The following is a 17,435-nucleotide window of genomic DNA, read 5'->3' on the forward strand; positions in this document are numbered from 1 at the left end:
TCGATCATCACTCGAATTGGTACAAAATTTGATGTTGATGGAATCTCAGATGATGGGACGAGGGCTCCAAATCCGCTTAATTGTCACATTTCCGTGACGTCACGTGATCTTCTCTCGCGTCTCCCTTTAGGACGATGTTTTTGAACCCCGTTTCAGGCTTGCTGCGAGTCAAGCTCAGATGGCTCAAAGCCTGTGGCGAGTTGTGTTTTTCGAATGTCTAATCCTGATTCAGCACAAGATCACAATTTTTTTATCAATCAAGGAAATGTTTGACAAGATTCAAGGCGAGTACTTTCATTGCAAGTCGGCAAACTCTTCAAAAAGAATCACAATTATCCGATGATCACCGAGAAAAACTTATCGATTAAGGTTGTATCCATGCATTTCTGCAACTAGGCATTCCATTTCATTTAAAAACTCAAATTCAAATTTCCCCGAGATTCGTCATTCTACTGGCACACTAGCCACCATTCTGTCATCGCTAAGCCTAAAATCAGCCGAGGCTCTTTTCGAGGCTGGCTCAGGCTGGCTTCTTGAGCAGCGACGCCGTTCTTCTCAGCGCCAGCAAATCAACCACTAATCATGGAGCGACCAGCGACCAACCTCTGGCTCCTCTGAGTGGACAAGAAGAGACTCTTTTCCCAGAGCGGCGCTTCCTGCGCGCCTAAGCTCTGTCGGCGTCCTGGTGTTCTCCCACTGATGGAGACGTCGGTTTTACTGGAGGACGAGGCACAAACTCTGTGAGAGATAGCTGGCCAGCTAGCTGGCTGGCTGGCCAGCAAGGAAGCAAGCGAAGCCACTGAAGCCACCGACGGACGTTCTAGGGTGAGTGTTTTCCGATTATTATTTTGCTGATAAAATTTTCGGTAAAAGTCAGTCCACAGAGGTTTGTGCCTTGACAAAGGCCAGCTAAAGGCCCAGAGGCTCGGTTGAGAGCCAATTTTGACATGAGCAGAAGCACCTGAGCTCATTTGAGGGAAGATTTAGATTCCGCCTTGGTGACAACCCTCCCCCCTTTGTACGCTCTGCTCTGCTTGGAAATCCATCCACCAGATTTTTGTATTTGAGAGGGCCATTGGTGTTCTTAGTTAAATGTGGGGATGGTGTGGGTAGAATAGATTGTGCATACTCTTGTATGATCCAGAGACAAGTTTTGTATTGGCGAGTGTTGCTCCGTGCTTCATGGCCTTCATTGCTCTTCATTGTTCAGTTCAGTCTGTGATGAAGAAAAGTGCGTCGGAATAAGGCCCATTTGCAAGAGAAAGGAACTATTGTTAGTGCGATTATTTCATGCTTGTTCTTTTACCCATAAGTTTGTCAATGTGTGAGCCAGTTCTTGAATAAATCTGAGCGATTTAATAACTTTTCCTCATGGAGTATTCGTTCCAAGTCTGACTAGGAAACGTTTTACCACTCAGCGTGCTGTTTTGTAGTCTTAAGAGGACTGTGGGAGTTGGCCGAATTGAAAGTTCGACCACTGCCATTACAGAGCATTCTCAACATGACATTTTACTAGGACATAACCCAGAATAATACTAGTTTTATTTCCCTACCCACCTCTCTCTGCATTAGTCCATCCATTTCTCTCGTAACCCCTATTGAAGTGCTTGTAAAAAAAAAGACGTGTTCTTTGCGGCAGCACTGAGCGACCCGTCTCCTCTTCAATGTCTTGAGCCAATAGGATTCGTGCTCCTGATCTTGCGCGAGCCAATCACAGACTTGCTCTCCTCGCGTTGCGCCGCGTTTCCACAGGGATGAGAATTCGCTTTCGGCAAGTGTGTCAAAAAAAAGAGGAGTAGGAGGAGACGATTCAGAGGATGATGGTGATGGTGGTGGTGGTAATGGTGGTCGCCGTCCTCCGACTCGTGCATGTAAGCATGCAGCGGGCAGAATTGCTCGTAGCTCCCCCAAGGGTTGTCGGGTTGAATAGCTCATGAAGGGATCTCCTGCTTCCGCTTCTCTGGTCGCTGGTGGTGGGTGTCGTCTTGGCGATCCATCGCACCCATAGTACTCTTTCCTGATTCTCCCCGTGTCTCTCCCCTCTGTTTTGGTATTAGAAGTAGATCTCCGTCCCTACCAGGGCTCACTCAAGGTCTTTAAAGCTTAGCAGGCCGACCTCGAGAATACAAGCTGGTGCTTTAAAGTAGCAGTACATACATCCTGCTTGCACACGTATGGCTCGTCAAGTGCACTAGCCCGTATGTGCTCTCCACCCGCACATTTAAGGAATGGATGGGATGCACTCGTCGTGACAGTCGCGGAGTCCATAAAATTCTCCTTGCAGACAGTCTATTTATTAACAATTAGTCCAACTCATGTCTCCTGTTATGTTGATATTAGAATTATTCATCTACATACTTATTCAGACTAGATACAGAAACGAGATTTTTGCACTTCGAGGTTGTGGGTCAAGCTAAGTCCGAACAAGAATGTCGCTAAACATGGGACTGAATTATTAAAATAAAAACTGGTTATTGATAACTAACATGACAAAAACACAATCTTTTGTTCAATGCCATGAATTTTGGTTTCAATCATGGGCCTTCATCAAAAAATATTATTCATTGACATCTAGGTAGTTCTATTTTTACGAATAGCTAAGTTACTATTTATTAAGTCTTTAAGCCAATTGTCTTAATTCCAAGAAAGAGAGCTTAAAATAAATTTGTAATAAGCATTTCGCGAGCCCATCCGTAATTAAATATTTTCTTACCCTTCATCGTCACAAGCTTTACTATACGGCAAAACCATTGAAGTCAAATTTTTAGGCAAAGTACCTAATTCGCAACCTTTCAGAAAACAAAATGCAATGACGGAGCCGGAATAAAAAACAAAGCCGCCGGAGGTCATCCATCCCCATTTGAATTGAACGCCCCGAGACATGGATGATGCCTTCAATCTCGAGGACATAAGTGATGAACAGACCTTGGAAAGACTCGAATCCCTCTTTGAGTCCGCGTCTTCCTTCCCCTCCGTAAGTATAAGAGAAATGAATGAAACTCTCTTTTAAAAATGAACATAATATTAAGGTAATTTCTAATGATAGCAAAATTGGCTGCAAAATGTAATCAAGCGCATTTTTACTATTGCTGTTATGTGGCATATCCATGCATCTTCCCTGGATTCCTTGTTTCTAGATACCTGAACGACCAACCATTCATTTTTATCTGGCATGCGCATGTTTACTTTTAATTTCTGCAACAACAAAACAAAAAAAACTTGCTCCCCAACTCCTACAATACACTTGCCAAATCATCCGTTCTTCCAAAACAATTTCGCTCATTTGGGACAAAAATCTTGGGAAGAAGATTTCTCCGTCCCTGTTTTACTGTACTGACTTCTCTGAGTGCTCCCTTTGGCGATTGACTGAAATGTATCCAACACCAAAAAAACACCACCTACTTCACCACCACCCGTCTTCCTTCTAGTTTCTTTCATGAACAACTACCCCATTCAACGGCATCAAGCATAGGTTTTTAATTTGAAGATGGCTCAAAAAGGCTGCTCTCTTGTGTCTCAGGCTCTCTGCTAACAATATGAGCTCTTGCGATAATCCTTGGTACTCTGGACCGAACTGGCCTGATTCCAGCAATTTGGATTCGTATGAGTCTCAGCTTCATGTAAGCAAAAATTGTTAACGTACGCACAAATTTGGCTTTGTTTCATCCAACAAGTGCTTTGTGGATGCTTCTCACACGTACGATATACCACGATTCACCACAATATCCAACCAAAAAAGCTGTCCTGTTCGAGAGAAAATACTTTTTACAAATACTCGCAAGTTCTTGACAAACTTGGAACTTGGTAGATTTCATTCCTTCCCAGAAACTCGACCAGCGTGGTTTTAACATCGATTGGGATACATGTTTTTGAGTTCAGTTTGCACCGCTTTGTTCACTTGTCTTATGTATCCTTCCTTCATTTGGCTATTCTAACCTTTTATGATTGTTTATAACACTTTTCGTGATCCAAATTAATCAAAAAAGCTGATAAAGACATTTGAAAAAGTTGGACAAGGCAACACAAGTGGAAAATTACCCAATCTTGCCATAGTTTCCCTGAAATTATGGGTGACATAAAAATGGGCGCATGAAAAAACAGAAAACAGCACACCAAAGGTTTTCATTAGCACACCGATTAAGCTAAGTGAAGCAAACCATAAAGAAGAACAACGAAAAGCACATTATGGCACACAAACATAATAAAGCGGTACACAAAATCAGGCTCGCCACTCTTGTTGTTTAGGAATGGCATTGCCTAAAGGATAGGGGATATTACTAACAAGACATGACTAAGTTGCCTCCTGAAATGAGTCGATTGAAATTTGTACGTTTGGTGTGCCATTTTTTTTTTTTTATGGCGTGCCAATTTGTACTTTTCGTCTTTGGTAATGTGTTTTTGTGGTGTACTATTTTCTTTTGTTTTAGTGCGTCATAAGTACTTATTTGTGTGGTGACCTCCGTGTGGCATTTCATATTTTTGGGGCGCCCATTTCTACTTTAGCTTAAAAAATGCTTTTTACATAATGTAATAACTAGTGTTCCTGGAAATGAGAATCATTTTTATGTGCGCTTGTGAAATGAAGGAAAAGGAGTGTAAAATCAAGTTTGGCTCCCCGCTTTGGCCTTTGTTGTTGTATCGTGTAGAGGAAGAGCAAAAACAAAAAGAAATCATGACTGGACTTCGTTGCTTATTGTAGCCGAAATATTTTTTTTAAAAGTTGAGAAAATGCGAAAAAAAGTTGTTAAAACTTTAAAAGAATTGTGAAAAGTGCCAAAAAGATGTATATATCTGTAAAAACAAGTTGCGAAAATGCAAAAAGAATTGTTACAATGGGGGAAAAGTCGATTTTAGCCCCTTTTAGCCTCCTTGCATTTTTATCTGTTACAAAAGTTACAAGGCTATCCATAGAGTAAACAAGAAATTGACTTTTTTCTTGCAATGTTCAACAATACAACACGTTTCAATTGATACAGATGTCATGGTAAACAATTGGCTCTCTTCTGGAGCCTACTGTTTTTGTTCACAAAATAATTTTGGATCGGATCAAACCCATGACTGCAGATGTAGCTCAACTGCAGTTCTTTTCTTGCAGACTTTCCCAAGCCAAAAAAGGGAGTTGAATTTGATGCATTCAATTCGATGGTAGACGAAATATTATGTAAAGTTTAAGTGACAACAAGTAGACAAATTAATCTTTCGTTTTGATGATACCGGGGATTACATTCTTTGAAGCGGTTATTAAAGCTAGTGAAAACTCAAACCTAAAAAATTGCTAAAGGTTCGGGCTGAGGATTTCATCCTTCATCTGATCATAAAAAGGTCTCAAACAAGGCACAAGGAGGCCTGGAAAGTTAGGATTGGATTGCAAACAAGTATGAAATTACCCAAAATCGCACGTAGTGTAGACATTTGTATTAGAACTTATTTATTGCTTTAATAACTTATATTTTCAAGATGTCTTTTAGAATACACTCCTTCACATGGGAAATAATTTTTGGTTTAAACTAATCCTCCTTTCAACTGTGATCTATTTTCAAGAAATTTAGCCCTTTTATGTCTCATGTCGTTGTACCATCAACATGTACGTAATCCCTCTTTGTAACCAGGCGCACTAGGGAGGTTCCTGCTTTTTTGCACCAAAACATTGCTTCTTTAAAGAATTCCTTTTAGCTCGATGATCATAGCCTGACCTCTTTTGCAGTTGGACTCCCCTCATTTTGGAGAGGATGGGCACATTGGGGTCACATTCAGTGACGCCGGCCTTCCTGGATCTGGTTCAGCCAACAATGCAGGGTCAACCAATAATCTTCTGGGATCATTGGACCCCAACCCTGGAGACGGGTTATTTGGCCAAACTAGTCAGAGCAATGCAAACAATATTTTTGGCAATACGAGCTCTACAGAGAGCAACATTGCCAGCGTATTTAGCGCCCAATCCAGCTTTGTGGCCAACCAGACGCAAGTGGTAAACTCACTGGGGACCAACACTCTCGAATCCAAGCAGTCTCAAGCCACACATACTTCCAAAAGCACCAATCAAACCTTAACATCAACATTATCCATCCCAACCCAGCCTCAGACTCAATTAGTTTACGCCAGTAAGTCTGTTGCTCCCACCATGAGTGGACACTTGCCTACTTCCACCCCCACGGTCATAAGTTCAATAAGTGGTCAACAACCTGGACTCATCCTAAATACTTTGACAAGCCAAAGCCCGGCCTCTGTGCAATCCATATTCCAAGGTGGAGTGGTCCAATCCGGGGGGCATCCGATGCTTCAGATCCAATTGCCCCAACTTCAGCAGCAGCAGCAACAACCACAGCAGCAAGGCAAGTTGACCAGCATAGCCTCGCTCATTCAAGGGGCTTCACAGACTGTCAAGACAGTACAGGCCCCTAGCCCTAGCAATGGACAACCTCAGTTGTTGCCCAAGATGACCAGCTCCCAAGCCAAGCTCCAGCCAGGGAATAAAGGGACCATGATGACAATGTCTACAGCTATGACAGCCACGACCGTAACTGGAACCACGCCTTTGATCCTCAACAATGGACACATGTTAACTAGCATGACGCAGGGACAGACTTCCGGCCCGCTTTTGTTGAACTCCCTCGGACAGGTTGTGGGTTCAGCTGGTCAAGCAGGGAGCCCAATTCTCTTTCAACAGCAAACCGGGAGCCCTTTCATCATGCTGAGGCAATCAGCCCCCACCCTGCAAACCACTCCTACCATCATTCAGACAGCAGGCGGGCAGACAGGCACAATTTTGTTGCAGCAACCAGGCTCTGCTGGCATGATCAATGCCCAACCCCAAGTAAAGCTAATCACGCCTCAGGGCCGAATGCAGATGCAACAAATACAAACTCCAAGTGGTCCCAAGCTGATTGCAGTGCCGGTCGGTCAGGCTACACTGATGCCCCAACTGCACACTGGTCTAACCACTGGTCAGCACTTCACGGCTCTTTCATCCGCTCAAATTCTTGCCTCGGGTGGAACACCCACAATTGTCAGCACCCTTCCCGGTGGCACTACGGTGAGCTCCTCCTACCTTACCACGCCGACCACCATCGTCTCTTTGGGTAGCACCAAAGTGAGCCAACCCCAGTTTGTCAGCACCTTGTCATCATCATCCATCGTGAGTGGTTCCACAACGATGTCTCAAGCGGTTTCCAATGTCAATACCAGCCAGCCACAAAAGAAGAAAAAATCCAAAAAAAAGAAGAAGGAATCGCAGAACTCGTCCTCATCCAGTGGGGATAAGAAGCAAGGCTTGGACCTCGGGGAGTTGATGAAAGATGTCGGTCTGGATTTGGACAATTTCGGCATGGAGGAAGGAGCCCATCCAACCCCGATCTCCTTTGACACGTCTTCCATAACCCTCCCCACAATTGCTCAAACGGCTGGCACCCTTCAAGCATCTACACTGTCTATGATGACCTCAGATACCACTACAGGCTTGCCAGTCTCTGGATCTCAACTCTTAGCTCAAATTCAACAACCCTTGCCCATGCAGGTATGATACATCTAAGCCATCGATATTTTGGCGTGTTTGGTAAACATTTAATGGTGGATGTTAAATTCCTAAACCTTCAACTATTGTTAAGCCACAGATCTAAAATCTAGCTCCTGACTTTTACTGCACAGTGAACATGGGTCAGCTTGTTTTGAAGCGCCAAATTTGGTGCAAATGGAATGGAGGACTCAAAAGTGTAAACCTTGACATTCATTCACTACCATTGATTCTGAATTCAGGTTGAGGAAAAAGCTCACGGATACTTTTGAAGATGGATTGTAAAATGTACCTTTTGCACCTCCTTTAAATACTGCAAACTGCATTGCCCCAGTCTTTTTGGTTCGTTGCAATACAGCAGTTGTTCTCTAATTCTCACATTATTCCTACTTGCTTTTATGGCAAAAGATCAAGCCTTTCTTAAAAATGCAAATAGAATCTCAATACTCTTCGCGCCAAAGAGCAAATATAAAAACAGTTGCATTTTAGCCCAGGTCTCTTCACATAGAGATAGCTAAAATAAAGCAACTAGAGGAACCAAATTTGATATAGAAACCTGTATAGTTTAGGGTATTAATTTTGGGGTCCAAGTTAGGAGACAACTTCAAGGCCTTTCAATTTCAAAGAGTTTGAAAGAATGAAATATATTGAAACCATTGGTAATTGCTTCAAACTTTTGCAAAATTAGTTTAATGTTGTCTTTTCATGTGGCTTTTTTGCTTTTAAACAGGCTTATATGTTTAGGTTTGAGAAATTTTTTTCTCGCGAAAATAAATTATTTGGCGGTTTCAAACCTTTTATTTTTTTACTATTTTACCCTCAAAAAATGTTTTACTAACTGTGTCATCAAATGTTGACTTTTTGACAAACTCGTTCCCTTGTCATTCTAGACTGCCAATACAAACCAGCTTCAACTTGTTCAAGGCCCGAACGGGCAATTTGTTCTTCAAAGCACAGCCCAACCAACCACAGCGTACATCACTCAACAGGTAAATCGGTTTATCTCTGAATGTCGATTTTCATCCAAAACATTAAAAAATAACATTTCTTCTCCTATAGTCCCTGGGAGATTCTTCAAGCTTGCATGCAACGGCCATAATCGCTGGTACAAGTCAGACCGTAACTTTACCTAACCAGACATTGGCACAAGCGTTGACTGCCTCGCCCATGACTTCGGCGGTGGCCCCCACTCCACGAACGCCTTCACGGAGAGTAAATACTGATCCCAACCGAGTACCTCTTTACGAAGATGACCGCTTACCTCCTGGTTGGCACCGAAAAGTCTCCCAGAGAAAGTCTGGCTCATCTGCGGGTCGTTACGAGGTGTTCATCATTGGGCCCACAGGGAAACGATTTCGATCCAAAAATGAATTGAAAACTTTTTTCGAGAAAACGGGGGAAAGAAGCTTGAATCCTGAGGATTTCGACTTTTCTACTTTTGGCACTGGGAGAACCACGTTTGTCACAACACCATCTATTCAGACCAAGGTATGTAGGCTAACACATACCAAGAGTTATGAATGGACCAAATGAATATACATGTATATCATTTTAAGGCAAATCCCGTGTCTGCTCCAAGTGTGGTGGGATCCACGCCGACTTCCACGGTGCTCGCTTCCAAACCAAGCACAGTGCCGCAGCCCATTGTGTCAAGTAGACCAAGCGTGTCGTCGCATCCCCAAAGTCAAGTTTCTTTGCCTCAGACTCAAGTCATGACCCCCACTATCCTTCAACCCCAACCCTCAATAAGCAATCCTCCCTTGAGCTCTGAGGGTCTGCCTAATCTTTTACAGAGCATAACTCAACCTCTTCCTCCGAAGTCGTTGCAAATTCCCCCGCCCCATACACAACCCGTTGTCGTTTCCAGCGCTCCATCTGGTCCCGTGACGCCTTTGTATCAATCTCAAATAAGCATGGAAACTGCAGATGCTGACGCACAAATATCTCAGCTCATCGAGACTTTGCAAAAAGACCCACAGCATTTGACCATTGAGAGTGACAAGATGGCCGACTTCCTCAAGAGCTTTCAACAGGAGGCAGAAACCCCAACGAGTGGCCCGCCCAACATTGCCTCCTTACTGGATCAAGGAAATCCCTCCACTTCCACGCCGCCATCAAGCAGCATGTCCCCACCAATTCTAAAGCCTAGCGCCAAATTGATGCCTTCTTCCAGTGCAAGTACGGACGACAAAGGTCAATGCTCTTCGGATGACGGGTCGAAGCCCGAGAGGACCACTGGGACCACAGGATTTCAAGCCTCATTCCTCAATAGCTTGGCTAATCGACGGGTCAGCTCAGATGAAGACAGTTCTAGCTCCAGTCCTGCTACGCCACAACAAAAGCAACAGCAACTTCCGCCTCCTTCACTTACTCCAGTATCGACTCAATTCAACTCCCTAGCTGCCCCGGTGACGTCCGTGACCTCCATTACGTCCCCTCTTGAGCCTCCAAAAGTCTTATCGCAAATGTCTCGAGGGGAAATGGTGCCGGCCACCCTTCCTCCCACTTCTGTTCCCATCACTGTCAATCCCAGTATTACTATGGGTGGAGCCTCCACCCAAATGAGAGCGGTCCAGTCCTTGCCTCCCAATACACGACTGGTCCGAGGACCCAACGGTCAGTACACTCTCCAAAAGGTGCAGACCATTGAGTTGTCCCCAGAGATGCAACAGTCTTTGAAACTGGTACAAAACAAGATCCAAGAGATTGATCAAAAGCCCACCAAATCACCTTTGGACGAGGCCGAATTGGCCCAACTGCAGACCAAACAGCAACAAATCCTAGCCACGGGTCGACCCATCATTGCCGGGGTGCAACCCCCCACTCCTGGGGGCCAAGGCAACCTGGTGCCATCTCGATTGTCCAATCCTGTCAGCGTTCATCAGCAGGTATGAACCGGTTATTAGGTCTCGATAGTTTAGTACGTTTTGCTGGCAACTCTAGCTGAAACTGAAAGGGATGATTAGTTTGAATTTTTTGTTGACCATTTTCGCTAGCCATTTTGATTTTCTTTTAGTTATCATTGTCCACTGTTACTCGAGTAGTTCCCTCTGGCCAACAATCAAGTTTTGTTGCCAATATCTTGCCTGGTCAGCAGGTTCAAGTAAGTATATATGGCATAAATGAAGGGTGTCTCCGGTGTGCTTCCTCGTTTTTCTAACTCACTCCTTGCACCCATTTCCAACCGAAAACAACGCATGTGCATGACAGTTTATCACCCGCTTTCAAAGGGATCACTGCACTTATCCACCCTCATCTGCAATACCTCCGTTTGAACGGCTCCGTCTTTTTGTTCCAGCCGCCTGTGGTTCCAACTCCAAAGATTCCAGTTCCTTCAGTATCTTTGCCGTCTACAATTGGACTTCCAGCTTCAAATATGGGCGGGAGTGCTGGCAAACCTCAAGTGCCTCACTTGACCGACCAACAGAAGAGGATTGTGGCGGAGTTCAAGCAGAAAATGGGTCTCTTGCCGCAAGAGCAGCAGGCATCTTTCATTGCTCAGCACAAGTCAGACCTCATTAAACAGCTCAACTTCGACCCTAGTCAGATCCAATTGCTCAAAGGGACGAGCACACTCCAACAGAGGGTGCCTATTCCATCTGGAGTGGTGCCGAATCCAAGTTTGCCCGCAGCCAAAGTCATCTTACCGGGCTCCAATTCTCTACCAGTGGTTCAGGGAGGAGGGGTTAGCACGCCGATTGTGTTACAGCAAGTGGTCCCCACCGAGAAAGAGGCGGTCCCTGTGGTGGGATTGAAACGCCCAAGTTCTGGCTTGGATGGTGGTGGGCCTCCGGTGAAACATAAGAAGACAGCGTGGGTGGAGAGTCAGGTACGGAAGGATCAGAACGAGGCTCTTAATGCCAATTACAACGTGAACTTCAAAAGCACCGAGGATGCGTGCAAACGCCTCTTACGTTATCATGTTTTTGGGGAATTGGACCCAAATCCAATGGAAGAGGAGCAGGCTCAAGTGGCGTTCGAGAACAAGGCCGAGGATCTGATCTCCAAATATCAGACTATGATGGACAAATATCACTATCTTCTGATTCAAGAAAGCATGGTAAGTCGATTGTCGAGGATCCACCATTATTTTAGAGAGTGTGTCTTTTTGTGTACAAAGAAGGGTTGTATACTTGCAAAATAAAATATACTTGCAAAATAAATACAATTTTTTTTTTTCATTTACTGAAGAAATTTTGTGCTCCTGTTAGCCATTGTTTTGCGCAATTAACCTCTTCGTTTGAAATTCTTGCAGAGAGAAGCATCTTCATCAGAGGATGTGATGTTATCCCGTCTTTGGGACTCTGATGAACGCCTTGCCTTAGCCAAAGAGAAGGAGGAAGTCAAGAGCGGAAAGCTCTTACCTTTGCCTCCTCTTCCCGAATCCTGGTCCAGCCGTTACGAAGAGCTCTACGGTCAAAAACCACCAGCAGAAGGACTCCATCCGGGAAAAATCCTCGAACTCGAAGAATCTCTGAAACCAAAAAGGGACGAAGAACCTTTGGCCAGTGAACCCGTCGTTGCCCCCTCTGCAGAACCTATCAAGGTCAACCACACCCCTACCATCTCCAATGGCACTGAGACAGTAATCGACAATGACGACGATGAAGAAGAAAAGGACGAAGACGGGAAATTTGTCGGTCTCAAGATCTCCCGTTCTCAAAGTGGGAGCTGGAGCAAACAGAAGCATCCCAGTGGCGGAAGTTCCGGTAGCCGACGCCACCTCAGTGGTGAAGATCCCTTAGAAGCCTCCATGCGAAAGCTACATCAAACCCAAAACCCTCTCCCAGTCACAACTGCTAGTGAAGACGACGGCTCAAGTAGCGACGAAGAGTTCAGTTTGAAAGACATCGACGCATCCCAAGCCGTGGGTTCGATTCTGGCCGAGGACCACCACGAGGAATTCGACTTGGGCTTTGGTCGGTATGATACTCCGACCATGAGCGGGGAAGGCGACGCAGACTCGGTCCAGAATGCCATCAACAGCATTCTGGATCTGCCTCAGGGTGAACGCATGGAGACGCCCGACTTGAGCAACATCACGGGCCTACTGGATTCCATGGAGGAGGAAGGCGAGCACGCCGGTCAGGATGCGGTGACCGAGGCGGCTGTGAACTCGATCCCTCGCTTTTGAGTCCTACTAACCCTCTGGCCTTAAGCGACTACTACTGCTTCAACAACAACTACTGATGCTCTTATTATTAAAAAAAGCAACCACTACTCTTAAAATATTTTGTTATTATTATTGCTATTATAATATCAACAACACTATTAGTTAATTACAACTGTACCTTTGCAGCCGGTGGGTAGATGGGTCAGTGTGTTGACCTTCCCTCTCCATCCTGCATTCATCTCCAGTTGGCAAATGGTGAAAATTGCCAAAGATGTGATCAATACAACCATAACTTGCTTTACCCAGAAGAACAATGTTGTTGTTTTTTTTTCATTTCGAAACGTCCGCGCTTGGTTAGGGGAATTGCATTTGTATCGATCGACTTACATTTCAAAAGGAAACGAACAACTTTGTTTTTGCAATTTGTATATTCTTACTATTGGGTTTTATTTGTACCCTGTAACTTGGTTGGATAAGTTCTTAGACTAAGTCAAGCTTGTTTTTGAGTTGCTTTGGGTCCATCTTTGAATGGTCCAATCAACGAACAATGAACGAACCTCTTAAAACGGTCCTATTACACATAATGAAATTGTGCCGATTATCTTTGTTGTACTACCCGATCCTTTGAGGGCTAATTATATTTGATTTTCAACTCATCAAATACACTAATCCCTAGAGAGCACCTCAGGTCAAATTTGAACTCTCAGTTCTTTCTTTAATGGACACCTAAAGCTAACAACATACGCATTGCGCCCTTGAGTGACAAGAAGAAAAGAACAAAACTAGGCTTCAACAGCCCCCTTTGAAATATACTAAGTTCAAGAATGTATTCTATTTCCAGTACAATAACAGTAGTTCAGTAATACAATTTCCAGTGAGGTCCCGACTACAACCGTCACTGCGCCATATTCTGCACGAGATTGAGCAACGTGGATCCCAGGGCTTCGTCCTGATTGGCCCACGACACCATGATATCCTTGATCCCATCGTCGTCCTCGTTCTGCTCCACTTTCATCAACACTGAACTATTGGCAATCGAGATCTCGCCCTCCACAACCTGAACCTCGTACTCCATCGAGGACAAACTCCTCCGCATGAGATCCTCCACCCGTTTCTGAGTGGCCTCCAAGGGTCCCGCATCGCTCAGATTCGTGGTCGACGTAAACCGTATGGTGTGTCGTGGGATCCCGAGGTCTTCACACGCCTCTTCCGCCCCCATCAACCTCAACTGATTATCCTGCATGACCAGCACCCCATGGAGGAGGCGGGACCGCTTGGGATCAGGAGGTCTCTGGGCGTAGGCCTCTGCTTCCGTGTCCATGAGTCTGGCGGACACTGTGGCGGGAATAGTGATTGGACAGGGAATGGTGGCGGTTTCGCCGTTAGCCGGCATATAACATTCCACGCCGTGTTCCTGTTTGATCTTTTGCTTCAAGAACTCCATCTTGGCCGCTTCGCCGTGGACCAACATCACGTTGCGGGGTTCACAGTAGGAGATGAGTTGCATGATACCTTTGGCATCGGCGTGAGCACTGAACGACATGTACTGAACAGACATCTTCACCTCCACGGGCTTGCCCTTCTTGAACTCGATCTTCCGCGTGCCGTTGAGGATCTTGTGGCCGACTGTGCCCGCCACACAATAACCCGGCATGATGATCATGTTGAGCTCGTTGGTGCACCATTCCTCGAAAATTTGTAGCGACAAGCCCGCGTGCAGCATGCCTGGAGTGGCGAATACCACGATGGGGCCCGGATTTTGGATGTAAGAGCGATCGAAACCGGATATGTGCTTGAATTCGAACATGTTGCGCTCCACAAAAGTCTTGCGGATTTTTTCATTGGTCCACGTGATAAACATCTTGTAGTAGTTGTTGGCCTTCTCCGTCAAGCCCATGCTGAAGTAGATGGGAACCTTGAGGTTCATCCGCTCCCAGTAGGTCTCAAGAAGGATGCACAACTCCTGGGCTCGTCCCAAGGCGAATACCGGGATGAGGACCTTTCCACCCTTGTCCACGCAATCGTGAACTTTCTTCAAGAAATCGCGTTCCCGACATCGCTTGGAATCCCGGATGGTCGTAGCATAGGTCGACTCGGAAATGAGCAAGTCTGGGCGGCATTTGTCGATCCAAGCCGCGCCCAAATGCCGATCCGGTGTCATGTTATAATCCCCTGTGTAGACGAAGCTCTGATTACCCACCTTGACTTGGAACATGGCCGCGCCCAAGACGTGTCCAGCGTAGTAGGCCTTCAATTCGATGTCCTCGCCCACTTTGACGATCTGGTGGAGGTTGACGGCGATCACTTTCTTCATACATTCCTTGATCATGGCCGAAGTGAAGAAGTTGACCTCGCCCTTCTTTTCCACAGCTACACGGCGCATGTCTTCCAGCAAAATGGGTGCAATTGCTTTGGTCGGATGGGTCATGTAGATGGGTCCATTATACCCAATCTGAAACAAGGAGAGATATAATCATGAGATATAAAAGCATGAAAATGAAATATTGTGGCAATTAAGCATTTTCAGGCCACTACAGATGATTCGATTCATTCTATTTTGCTCAATTCTTTCTTTCTTTCTTCATGTGGATCATCTATTGGTGTGTATCGGAGACTAATTCATGGCTAACATTGACATCAATCTATTCCAGTAGTTGTTTGATTCAGCCCTTTTAGCCAATCTCCTGTATATAAGAATTCTACTAAGACACACTATTTCAAACAGAGATATAATATTAAAATCAAAAAGGCTTTTAAACTACAAGAACTATCAATCGTGTTTTTTTTAACTATTTCAGAAGGTTTTTTTGAATTTTATTTTCGTGGAATCGTGAAAAGGCCACTAACAAGAATCCAGGATACATTGCTCCAAGGGAGGTACCAACAAGAAGGTTCTGGCCAAAACCTTTTCATTTTCACCTGATGGACAATGGTCCTCTATTTACTCCCATTCAACAGCATTTTATTCATTGCCCTAACCCATCAAGATACTATGTGCTCACCATTTCCGTCATGAAAGGCAGAGCACCGCAATGGTCCAAATGAAAGTGGGAAATGATCACAGCGTCAATGTGATCGGTGAGGGCGCCGTTGGGATTGCCCGTGCCGGTCACGTCGTCCAAGGTGGTGCCAGCCACATAGGAAAAGTCCGGGAAGCGTCGATCGTCGTTGTAACCCATGTGCATGCCGCAATCCAACATGATGTGCTTTCCACCGATTTGGACCAACAAACACGAGCGTCCCACATCTTGGCCTAGAACGTAAGCATGAAGGTGAAAAAAATAGTTTCTGGTCAATAATTGCCTTGGATGATGGCCATGCAATTATTGGATACAAAAATAGTTTTGCTTGGGTTCAAAGTTGGCTCCATTTTCCGTTGCTTTCACAACTATGTCCATGCGAAATTTAAACATAACATTAAGAAGCTACCGATATCAACTTTTTTTTAAACTAATGAGCTTAATCCTACGGCGATTGAATCGGACATTCTTTAATCATTAACAACTTGTCCCTGAAAGTCATCATTCGTTAGTTCTCAATTGGATGTTGGCCCCCCCCCAATCCTCTCTCAACTTCAAGATCAGACCAAATTGACATAAGATCAAGACAATGAGTGAGAGAATATGATGCTTACCCGCTCCCAAGGGCGTCACCGTGATGTCCGACATGGCATACAATAATCAAACAAACATCTAATCCAATCAACCCACCGGAATCCGCAGGAAATTGTTATTATAGAGGGAAAGAGGACAATGACAGTGTTGCCAGATTTTGCTTACAAAATTTCCCTGGATAGCTGCTAGATAACCGCCCCGAATTTCCCTGAGATTCTCCATGCTGAAAAAAAATCCTCAATCTCTCATTGGAGGAAAAGCAATTCCAAAAACTTTTACCGGACTTTATATTTTCTATGACTTCTTGATGAAGCATGAAGTGTACCAAACAAAATGAAACAACAGGGTTAAACTGAAGGAAAAAAAGGCACGATTTGAAATGACGTAAAAACCTTTAGCAAGACCTCAGCCCATAAGTAAATTCTGCACTTTTCAAAAGCTACATAAGTTAATGTCGGTTATTTATTTTCTTATTTAAATTCAACATTTTCAGATTAGCTCTGTTGTGTGCTCGATGAGTAATAATGCGAGAAATTAGGGAAGTTGCCATTGCTGTCAATGGGCATATCTCGGACATTTTGTTTCAACTCCGCTTCTGGAACTTTTTTCGTCGCAATTCTGGAGTTAAAAACCTCTTCTTTTGGCAATGATTACTTGGAATGAAAAAGAGAGAGTGGCAATTCAAAAGTTTATAGAAAAACAGTCACTTTTTTGTGTTAACCTAACCAACGCAATACAAAAGTTTGTTTCTAGTTCATTGCTTCGATCTGCTTTTGCCCTTATGGTGATTTTATTGAAACAGACAAAATATTTGGTATTTTAAGAAAATAGAGTATTACCTAAATCCCTCTATGATTATTACCCACGGGCTTCTACAGATGTGGACTGGGAGGGGAAGCCAAGAAAAATTATCTCCCAAACCGTGCACTTTATTCCAATTAAGCGCTTCATACGACTACAATATCTGGTTGAATAGACGAACTTGGCCAAATTTGAACTCAGGAGACATGGTCAAACTTATCGAGTAAACACACTATAAACTCAAATTTTCGACCAGCTCTTGGTCAGCTGCATAAGCTGTGGACAACATTATTTTGAAACAAACCATTTCACGAGTACATGACATAAAAATGGCCTGCCTTTAATTGAGAAGATCTACATTCCTTATTTTATTACTTGAATTCGAAAAGTGCCTCTG

At 44.4% G+C, this 17,435-nt stretch overlaps 2 protein-coding genes across 2 annotated transcripts; one reads left to right on the forward strand and one right to left on the reverse strand.

Moving 5' to 3' along the window:
• Positions 1 to 690: 690 nt before the first annotated feature.
• LOC131890857 (mucin-2-like) lies at positions 691 to 12,658 on the forward strand. Its single transcript, XM_059240303.1, has 9 exons — positions 691 to 825; positions 2,797 to 2,974; positions 5,705 to 7,513; positions 8,401 to 8,499; positions 8,570 to 8,998; positions 9,067 to 10,398; positions 10,527 to 10,613; positions 10,809 to 11,570; positions 11,766 to 12,658. The coding sequence occupies exons 2-9, from the start codon at positions 2,882 to 2,884 to the stop codon at positions 12,642 to 12,644; spliced, it is 5,490 nt and encodes a 1,829-aa protein (XP_059096286.1). The 5' UTR covers positions 691 to 825; positions 2,797 to 2,881; the 3' UTR covers positions 12,645 to 12,658.
• A 766-nt stretch (positions 12,659 to 13,424) lies between these two features.
• LOC131890867 (integrator complex subunit 11-like) lies at positions 13,425 to 16,414 on the reverse strand. The gene is made up of 3 exons (XM_059240311.1): positions 16,258 to 16,414; positions 15,626 to 15,876; positions 13,425 to 15,075 (listed from the first exon to the last, which is right to left on the reverse strand). The coding sequence occupies exons 1-3, from the start codon at positions 16,289 to 16,291 to the stop codon at positions 13,519 to 13,521; spliced, it is 1,842 nt and encodes a 613-aa protein (XP_059096294.1). The 5' UTR covers positions 16,292 to 16,414; the 3' UTR covers positions 13,425 to 13,518.
• Between the last annotated feature and the right edge of the window lie 1,021 nt (positions 16,415 to 17,435).

This window comes from Tigriopus californicus, chromosome 2 (assembly GCF_007210705.1).
Source record: "Tigriopus californicus strain San Diego chromosome 2, Tcal_SD_v2.1, whole genome shotgun sequence".
NCBI classification, from domain to species: domain Eukaryota; kingdom Metazoa; phylum Arthropoda; class Copepoda; order Harpacticoida; family Harpacticidae; genus Tigriopus; species Tigriopus californicus.